Raw genomic sequence first — 10170 nt, forward strand, 5'->3', positions numbered from 1 at the left:
GGTCGGATTTGAACTCAGGTCCTCCTGAATCCAGGGCCGGTGCTCTATCCACTGCCCCACTTAGCTGCCCCCTAGCTTATTCTTCAGGGAAGTAAAAGGGTAAGCAGAAAGGAGGAGCACTGATAGAAGGTAGAGCAGATTGGGGGAGGCAGGGGTCATATGCAAAACACTGGTGAGGAGGAATAGGGTGAAAGAAGGGGGGAAAAAGTACAAAGGAGGTATTGTCAATTATGGTGATAGTTTTCCTAATGTTGAACCAGCTCTACATTCCTGGTATAAATCCAATCTGATTACAGTATATGATTTTTGTGATATAATGTTATAATCTCTTTGCTAGCATTTTATTTATACTTTTTGAATCGATATTCATTAGGTAAATTGGTCTATAATTTTCTTTCTTTCTTTGGCTCTTCTTGGTTTTTGTATCACCACAATATTTAAGTCATAAAAGGAGTTTGGTAGGACTCCACCTATTTCCCTAAAATTTTTATATAATATTGGAATTAATTGTTTTTTAAATGGTAGAATTTGCTTGTGAATCTATCTTTTCCTAGGGATATTTTTCTAGGGAAGATCATTGATGGATTGTTCAATTTATTTTTTCTAATATTGAATTATTTAAGTATTTTATTCCTGTTAATTTGTGTAACATATTTTTGTAGATATTCATTCATTTAATATATGTCAAATTTATTGACATATAATTAGGCAAAATAGTTCCTAACAATTGTCTTAATTTCCTCTTCATCGATGGTGAGGTTAATCCTTTCATTTTTTTATACTACTAATTTGGTTTTCATTTTTTTCTTTTTTAAAAATCAAATTAAGCAATGGTTTATCTATTTTTTCATAAAACCAACTTCTAGTTTTATTTATTGGTTCAATGGTTTTCTTACTTTCAATTTTATTAATCTCTTCTATGATTTTCAGGATTTCCATTTTTGGTATTTAATTGGGGGTTTTTAATTTGTTCATTTTCTAATTTTTTCTAGCTGTATGTGCATTTCATGGATCTTTTTTTTTTTTTAGTGAGGCAATTGGGGTTAAGTGACTTGCCCAGGGTCACACAGCTAGTGTGTGTTAAGTGTCTGAGGCCGGATTTGAACTCAGGTACTCCTGAATCCAGGGCCGGTGCTCTATCCACTGTGCCACGTAGCTACCCCCTGGATCTATTTTTTCCTATTTTATAGATGTAAGTACTTAGAGATAAGAATTTTCCCTTAAATACTGCTTTGACTGCATTCCATACATTTTGTTATGTTGTCTTATTGGTGTCATTTTCTTTAAGGAAAGTATGTATTGTTTCTATGATTTGTTCTTTGACCCACTTTTTTTTTTTTTTTAGTGAGGCAATTGGGGTTAAGTGACTTGCCTAGGGTCACACAGCTAGTAAGTGTTAAGTGTCTGAGGCCAGATTTGAACTCAGGTACTCCTGACTCCAGGGCCTGTGCTCTATCTGCTGCACCACCTAGCTGTACCCCCCACACACACTTTTTTTTTTAAAAAAGGATTAGATTATTTAATTTCCAATTAACTTTTTATCTCTTTTCCCACTGTCCATTATTTTAAGTGATTTTTATTGCATTATGGTCTAAAAAGACTTTGTTTACTATTTCTGCCCTTTTTTGGTTTGTTTTGCATTTGTTTGTGAAGTTTTTATGTCCTATCTTCTGTAGGTACCTCTAGGTGTTATCCTAATAGTAACCCAACCATTGTTTAGCTTAAGTATGACTGGGTGAAGAATAAATGCATTTCTATAGATTGATGGAGTCAGAATGAGCTGGGAGTACTGACAGGATAAAAATCAGCTTCTCAGCTACTCATTAGAAAAAGCCCACCATTCTCTCATTAATTGTTAACCAATCAGTTCATTTTACCCATCATAGGTGCTCTGTTTTCCAAAGGTATTTAAACATTCAGCAACCTCCTCTGGGGACTTTGATTACAAAAAAGGCCATTGACATCAATTTATTTATTATTTGCTAGATTAATTGATAAATTATTAATTACTCAGAAACTGTTTCTTGGACTTTTCATTCATTTATTTATCTCTTTCTCTCTGTCAGTCTGTCTGTACATACACATAATATCTATCTAACATATTATTCTATCTTAGAAATACAGAGCACTTGTATGTGATATTCTATTCCATTTGATGTAGGAAAATAATGTTTCCCTCTGTGGATTAGTTTTGTAGAGTATTGCTGAAGCTCTCAGTAAAATTTCAGTGAGGTGAGGCAAACTGGGTTTTGATACAAAATGAAGCACACTAGTATTTATACCAAGTATAAACAAGATAGACTTTATTATTCTCATTGGCTTTGATAATAATAGATAACTTTACTGATCATTTTAATGAGTTCAAATGAATAGAAAGTCATTTTCAGATTCATTTCCAGGAGTTTGTCATTAACAGGCTCCCAGAGTAATTTGCATCATTGACAGCCCTCTACTAATTACTCCTGGGGACAGATAATGAGTGATCCAGGAGGTCCTTCTTCACAATGAATGGAAAGAGAGAAGTAAGGGCGAAGAGGCCCTTGAAAGATGATGTTTGGGGGACTATAAAGAAGGGTTTCTTCTGTGACATTGTAAAATGCTACATGTCCCTTTCCATAATCAAGAAAAATGCCCACTTTGTCTATAGGTTTTTTCACAATACAGCCTTCCTGTAATTTCCAGATGCAGAAATCATTTTGAGATTTGTAGCCTTCCAAGGCAATTTTATCCCCAAGTAATGTGGAGCAGCTCATCTTTCTACTAACTGACTCTTTACAGACACCCACTTCCCAGTCTGTATTATCTCCTATCTCTACTTCCCAATAGTGTCTGCCTGATGTAAAGGTCTGGGCCCCCAATACAATGAAAGTATTATCTAGTATTTCTTTGTAGTCCAGCAGGTCCTTTGGGATTCTTTTGTACTTTGCACATTTCAAATCTTCTGAAAGAATGAGATGAGGACTGGCAGATTCAGGATCCAAAATTATATCCCCTAGAGAAAATGAAAAAGTGATAATTATCTTTGGGTTGCAGACCTTGGAGTTTAAAAACACAAAGAAAAATTACCTAATCCTGGACAATCTTAGAATATGGGACTCTAGTCCAAAGAAATTTGAGATTATATAAGAACTCTTGAGGGAATTGTCTTGTCTCTGACACTGATACTTGGACAAGCACCATATTTTTCCAATGAGATAGTTTCCTTGCATGTAAAATGAAGGTGGGTTTCATGCAGGGAAACTTTAGGACCCTTCCAACTTTAAGTCCAATATCCTATGTTTGAAGGCATTTGTTGAACATATAAGAATGTATTATAAAGTACTTTGGTCAAGTAGAATGTCAGGTCTTGGAAGATAGATGGTATATACCTGAAGGAGGTATTATATTGGCATAATAATTTACAATATACAATAATGCAGGTTGGGAGTTTAAACGTTCAGTACTTGGTGGAAATAGCATTTTTGTACAAAGACTTTTAAGAAAGATCAACCAAAGTAGGGCTTCACTCTTTTCTTTTCTTCCATACATCACTTTCTTCATAGAGCTTATAATCTATCAGAAGGGAATTGAGACTTGCATAGTAAATAACCAAGGTGTTGCAAAATGCAGCACACTCAGCACATAAAATTTGTCCATAAAAATTTGGACAATAGGAGAAAGAAGATGTCAAAGAGAAGAAGTGGAAAGAGGATGGGAGGAAGAAAAGAAGGAAGGAAGGAAGGAAGGAAGGAAGGAAGGAAGGAAGGAAGGAAGGAAGGAAGGAAGGAAGGAAGGAAGGAAGGAAGGAAGGGAAGAAGGAAGGGAAGAAGGAAGGAAAGGAAGGAAGAAAAAGGGAAAGAAGGAAGGAAGGAAAGAAGGAAAGAAGGAAAGAAGGAAGGAAGGAAAGAAGGAAAAAGGGTGAGAGGTAGGATAAGATAGAGGATGGGAGGAAAGGATAAATGGAGGTAGGGGTCAGGAGGCCCTACATATGTGAAGAACTCAATGGCTACTTAAAAATCCCTGAAACAAACAAAAACCAAAACAACTGAAACAGAGTTAGAGGCAATTACTTTGAGAATGCTAACAAGGAAAGAAGACATCTTGCAAGGCAGGACCTTTCTAAAATGTCTAGACTTTACTATATAAGAAAAGGCCAAAGGGGAAGAGGCTTTGGACAGTAAAATGACTTGTTGGAATCTGAATAAGAGTAAAAGTTCATTAGCATGACAAAAAAGGAAAATAATAAATATTGGAGAAGCTGTGGAAAAATTGGAACATTAATGCATCATCTGTGGATCTGTGAACTGATCCAACCATTCTTTTTTGTATTTTATTATTTTTTAAAATCTCTTTTTGCGGGTTAATGGGGGTTAAGTGACTTGCCCGGGGTCACACAGCTAGTAAGTGTCAAGTGTCTGAGGTCAGATTTGAACTCAGGTCCTCCTGAATGCAAGGCTGGTGCTTTATCCACTGCACCACCTAGCTGGCTCCAGATCCAACCATTCTTAAGAACAATTTGGAACTATGCCCAAAGGGTTATAAAGCTGTGCATACCCTTTGACCCAGCAATACCACTATTAGGTGTTTTTTCCCAAAGAGATCATAAAAAAAGAGAAAAAGATCCACATGTACAAAAATATTTATAGCTGCTCTTTTTGTGGTGGAAAGTAATTGGAAATTGAGGGGATGCCATCAATTTGGGAATGGCTGAACAAGTTGTGGTATATGAATGTAATGGAATACTATTGTGCTGTAAGAAACAATGAGCAGGAGTTCAGAGAAACCTGGAAGGATTTGCATGAACTGATGATAGGTGAGATGAGCAGAACCAGGAGAACATTGTACACAGTATCAACAACATTGTGTCTTGATCAATTGTGATAGACTTGACTCTTCTCAGAAACACAATGGTCCAAGATAGTTTCAAAAGACTCATGTTTGGAAAATGCTCTCCAAATTCAGAAAAAAAGAACAGTGGAATCTAGATGCATATTGCACCATACGATTTCTACATTTTTTGTTTTCCTTTTATGAGGTTTTTCCCTTTTGCTCTGATTCTTCTTTCACTACATGACTAATGCAGAAATATGTTTAATGTGATTGTACATATATAACCTATATCAGATTGCTTGCTGTCTTGGGGAGGGGGAGGAAGAGGAAGGAGGGAGAAAGATTTGAAACTAGAAATCTTTTAGAAACAAATTTGGCAAACTATCTCTACATGTAACTAGAAAATAATAAAATACTATATTAAATTTAAAAAAAGAAATGGGGGGGGAGAAAAGAATGACATGGGGCATATTGTAGTGCAAATTGAGTGCAAATTTGGCCTCAGACATTTACTACCTGTGTGACCCTGGGGAAATCACTTAAACCTGTTTAATTCAGTTTCCTCATCTATAAAATTAGCTGGAGAAGAGAATGGCAAACCATTCCAATAACTTTGCCAATCAGACACTAAATCAAGTCCCAAATATACAGATACAACTGAAACAATTGAACAAATCATGTGAAGATAACAATGATCTATATGGCTGACAGAAAGACCATTTGTGCATGCTAGCACACACTGAAAGAATTCACTACAAACAATATGGAAACTCTTTGGAATTTCCCAAATGTTAGGTGAGATAGATATGTGACTTACTCTGGAAGCTCATGAGTACTTCTCTCAACCCAGTAATGGGCCAGGTACTGAAGACAAAGGAAGCAACCTTCGGTTTTTGAAGTAACAGCTCCTCATTCCTGCAAACAGGAAACACTCGGTTACATTTGTTCTACACATAGCTCCAGAGCCCCATCTAGATCAAATACTTCATTATGTTCCAGAAGAGTAGACCCCAATTAGCCTATTTCTGAATTAGATGAACACAGAATGGAAACTTACCTTGACAAAGTGCCTTTCATATCCTGAAGGGAGAAAATATATAGAGAGAATTAGTATCCTGTTCCTTGGTGTGTTTCTATAATATTGTCTTTCTCATAGAGCCCATACACCTCCACAGAGATCAGTCACCCCCTTATAACAGTTTTGCAGGGACATTATCATACCTGCACACTTTAAGTCTGTGCAGAATTGTGTAGAACTAGACTTTGGCTGCTCTTTGATTAGCCTTATGCCTCCCTCCTGAGGATGAAGAAATGACTCCACTATGAGAGAAACACCTTTTGTACCCTGCTCTTCTCTATCTCCTCTGATAGAATCAACTTTTTTTGATAGAATCATACTTTTAATAATCCTGAATAAGAGAAGAGCAAATGAGGAAGTTGGAAATGATTTGGAGGTCTGAGAGCATGTTAGTCACCCTTTTTATGTTTGGTGTAGATGGGAAATATGGGTTTTGAGATGAAGAGGCATGGTCTCATCTTCACAAAAATGAAATTTGAATAGAGTCAGAAACTCAAACTGAGGTTTACTTTCAGGTTCCTTTAGGTAATGAGTCATTAATTGGCCAAACACTGTCAGGTCAAAGCCTAAAGAAGCTAAGAAGTCATTAGCCCACACCGCTCTCCCACTGTAAAGAAAATGTGCTGGTTATTTTTTGGGGAGGGAAAAATAGAACCTTAGAGTTAGAAAAGACCTCAGAGGTCACCTAAGCCAAGCCATCATTGATGCAAGAATGATATCTAATGAACTTCACAAAAATGATCAATCAGGCTCCTTTGAGAGACTTCCCATAGCAAGTAACTTACTACATCTAAAGGCAGACAAAATTACTTTGGACAATATCTCTGCTGAGTGATAGTTTGGCTTGATATAGGACATGGCACAATGAAGACACAAGCTTAGATGTTTCTTCTGATGGTATATGTGTCACCATAGGGGAGCCTCTCAATTGCTCTGGGGGTCACTGTCCTCCTCTATAGGACTAGGATTCTTGAATCTCTTTAAACTAACTCAAAGAATGACAGTAACTCACAAATAAGAAAATGGCAGCTACATTGGAAACTCAACAGCACCAAAGTCCTTAGAATAAATATAATTGTTTTAAAATACAATCTATTTGTTCTGGGTCTGCCATCTAGTTCCTAGAATTACAAGTCTAATCACCCAGTGATACAATCAAGTAGACATACTACCTCCTTCTGAACATTTCTCCAGTTCTAAACAATCCCAATTTCTTATACTGATACTGTGAAATATAGATTTCAAGCCTTTCTCCCACCAAGGACATTTTCTTCTTGACCCATTCCACATCTTTAACATGCTTCCTCAAATTTTTGCCCCACAAAAGAAACCAAGCCTCTAGATGAATGATTCTCAAACTTTTTGAGCCAGTTTTGGAAATCTCCCACAACAGCAAGGGACTCTCTCCTCAACTCTGCAACTTAGAGCCAGAAGTTCCTCAGTTCCTTAAAGATATAGCTTAAGTTTAGCATTCTCTTTCAGTTTTTCCTCATTCCCTATTCCCCCAGCTACTCTGAGTTTCTCCTTCAAACTAACATATATCATGTGCCTTTTGACTTGCCCTACATTACTTTACATAGGTCTTTGTTGTCTTTCAAGCAAATTGCAGCTACATACCAGTCTGGACTGTTTCATTCTCTCAACTGTTATTTGCAGAGCCTAGTATAGTACCTGGCACATGGTAGGCACTTTATAAATGTTTAATTGGTTTAACATTTTAGTTTTTTAATTTTTGCTCATAGCCAAATACTATGCTTTGTCATAAGGAATTATAGAACCATAAACTATTCCATCTAAAAGGGGACCGCAAGGAACAATCTACCTCCCTCTTTTTCAATAAAGAATAAGGCTTTTGGCCACTCTCAGATAATTAAGAGATTCCAGCTTATTAATGTAATTATAAATTGAAATTCAACCCAACATCGAACAGGTATGGTAACTCATAGTGCTGAAGTGGCCTAACTCTAGTGCTGAAGTGGCCTAACTTTTGAGAATCCTTGTAGTAGGAGGCAGTTAGGTGGTGCAGTGGGTAAAGCACTGGCCCTGGATTTAGGAGGACCTATATAAAGAGAATCCCTGTGCTACATATTGCCTGGCTACAACAGATTATTACCCAACCTTGCTCATCAGAAAAGAAAAATGAATTTGGAGAATCCAATGAAAAGCCTGAACTGACCCACTCTACCAAGTGGTCCTGAGACCCTTCTCTTAGTGCTCAGTAGGTGACAGGGCATGTACCTTCTTCTCCTGATTTCTAAAGCAATAGTATATATCTGTTGTATACACTCACCTGGGGCATTTCTGATGGTGCTTTTTCCAAATTCTCCTCTACTTTTAATATCATTCTTTGCAGATTTTGGATTTGTTGTGTTAGTTTGACCTCGTTCTCCTCAAATTTTGCCAGGGTGTTTCTGGATTCCTGTTCCAATCTTTTCAGGTGTTGATTTTCTTCATTCAGTAAGAACTGGTAAATTTTCTCATACTCAGATATAACTGATTGCTTGAGAACATATGTATCTTCCTGTGCCAAAAGAAAGGTGGATAAAGAAAGAAGTAAAAAGTCCATGAGAGAAGAGGTAAGTGGCAAACATTTTTGCCCTCTATTAAATACTATTAGTTATCTGAGAAGATTAGTGGACTTGGGCACCAGCTTTTTAACTGCTAGGTCCACATCTCCTATTTCAGGACTTAAGAGGTAAGCTATTGGGGGCAGCTAGGTGGCACAGTGGATAAAGCACCAGCCCTGGATTCAGGAGTACCTGAGTTCAAATCTGGCCTCAGACAGTTGAGACTTACTAGCTGTGTGACCCTGGGTAAGTCACTTAACCCCCATTGCCCCGCGCAAAAAAAAAAAAAATCAACCAGAGATCATTTTCTTCTTCAAAATACCCAAATGCTGTCTGTAACTGATTTCTTCATGAATATATTTGAGGAGTTTACTGGAAAACAAAGTTCTTCAATGTGCATTAGGTATTAAATTGTTCACCTGTCATTGCAACAATATATGTCATCCCTTGGTAATGAATATGAATCATATCCTTTGCAAAAACATGATTTGCCTACCATTTTCATCATTACATATTCCTTCTGAGAAGGGCCTCAAAGGGACAAGGTACCTCCTATCTTTTCTACAGGAAAAGAGATAAACACTGACCTTACAATATTCCTCCCTCATTTGCACTTTATCCAATGAAAATTTAAATTTCTCTTCTTTTCTCTGCAAGATATTTTGTATCTCCTGGAGCTTGTCCTGCAAGAAAAGCAGAGTGTTGTCAAAACCATTTTTAGAACAAAGAGATCTGGATATTTGAGAATTATGAGGAAATAATATTTCGCATTTATATGGCATTTTAAGTCTATCAAAGACCTGACGTCTATTATTTCTTAGATGCTGACAATAACTCTGGGAGGTTGGCACTATTAACATTTTCAGAATTTCATAAAGAAAATGAAACAGAAGAAATTGGAAGGCCAAGTGAGAATAAAAAGAGCATGAATTTCTATTTGAATCCATAGATAGTTATGAAGCCTTTGGATTTTACTTGGACAATGTAGGTTGAGCTGTGTTCCCAATATGGCAGTGTCCCCAAGTGGTCACAAAGAGAGTTGAATGAGCAGACACCATATCTCCCTTGGCATGGAAAACTAGGGAGAAGACACTCTTACCTTGCACTTTTCAGCAGCCTTGTCCAAGGGAAGGACATAATGATCCTTGTGCTCTGGGGCTAATGAACAAGACTCACAGAGGGATATCTGGTCTTCCTCACAGAAGAGCTTCTCTTTTTCCCCATGTTGATCACAGGTGGTCAGGTACACCATGCTCTGCAGTAAATGAGGCCTGAGCATTTTGCCAGTGTTGGACAGATTCTGCAGGCTCTTGTTGGGTATCCAATTTCTGTAATTTATGACTCCTCTGCACTCTGGGCAGGTGACTATGTCATCACCTCCCTCCCTGCACTGGAGAAGACACTGTGTACAAAAGCTGTGGCCACATTTAATAGTCACTGGGTCAGTGAAGTAACCCATACATATAGAGCAAGTGAGATCCTCCTTGAGGCTTTCAATTAACCCTTTGACATCCATGTTCCTAGACCTATGAAGAAAGAGGCAGTAAAAAATTGTACCAGGGTATTCCTGCGCTATCCAAAGCATCTCAAAAGTTTTATACAACTTGTGTTGCAAGGAGACAGATGCAACAGTAGGCCTGCAACAAAGATGGTTACACATCTATGACACATGCTGAGCAGATCCATCAGGTATCCCAAGTATCAGGCCTGCCATCA

At 37.4% G+C, this 10170-nt stretch overlaps 1 protein-coding gene across 1 annotated transcript; it reads right to left on the reverse strand.

Moving 5' to 3' along the window:
• Nucleotides 1-2456: 2456 nt before the first annotated feature.
• Nucleotides 2457-9970, reverse strand: LOC122732180 (probable E3 ubiquitin-protein ligase TRIML1). Its single transcript, XM_043972312.1, has 6 exons — nucleotides 9554-9970; nucleotides 9042-9137; nucleotides 8178-8408; nucleotides 5867-5889; nucleotides 5627-5724; nucleotides 2457-2992 (listed from the first exon to the last, which is right to left on the reverse strand). Exons 1-6 carry the CDS (start codon nucleotides 9968-9970, stop codon nucleotides 2457-2459), a joined length of 1401 nt encoding a protein of 466 aa, XP_043828247.1.
• Between the last annotated feature and the right edge of the window lie 200 nt (nucleotides 9971-10170).

Source organism: Dromiciops gliroides, chromosome 6 (assembly GCF_019393635.1).
Source record: "Dromiciops gliroides isolate mDroGli1 chromosome 6, mDroGli1.pri, whole genome shotgun sequence".
In the NCBI taxonomy this organism is placed as follows: domain Eukaryota; kingdom Metazoa; phylum Chordata; class Mammalia; order Microbiotheria; family Microbiotheriidae; genus Dromiciops; species Dromiciops gliroides.

Coding starts and splice junctions, on each gene's coding strand:
- LOC122732180 (XM_043972312.1), bottom strand. CDS start 9,970: ATGGATGTCAAAGGGTTAATTGAAAGCCTCAAGGAGGATCTCACTTGC. Junction 8,409..9,041: donor TGAGGGAGGAATATTGTAAG/GTCAGTGTTTAT, acceptor CTTTTGGCACAG/GAAGATACATATGTTCTCAA. Junction 2,993..5,626: donor AGTACTCATGAGCTTCCAGA/GTAAGTCACATA, acceptor CATTTTCTCTAG/GGGATATAATTTTGGATCCT.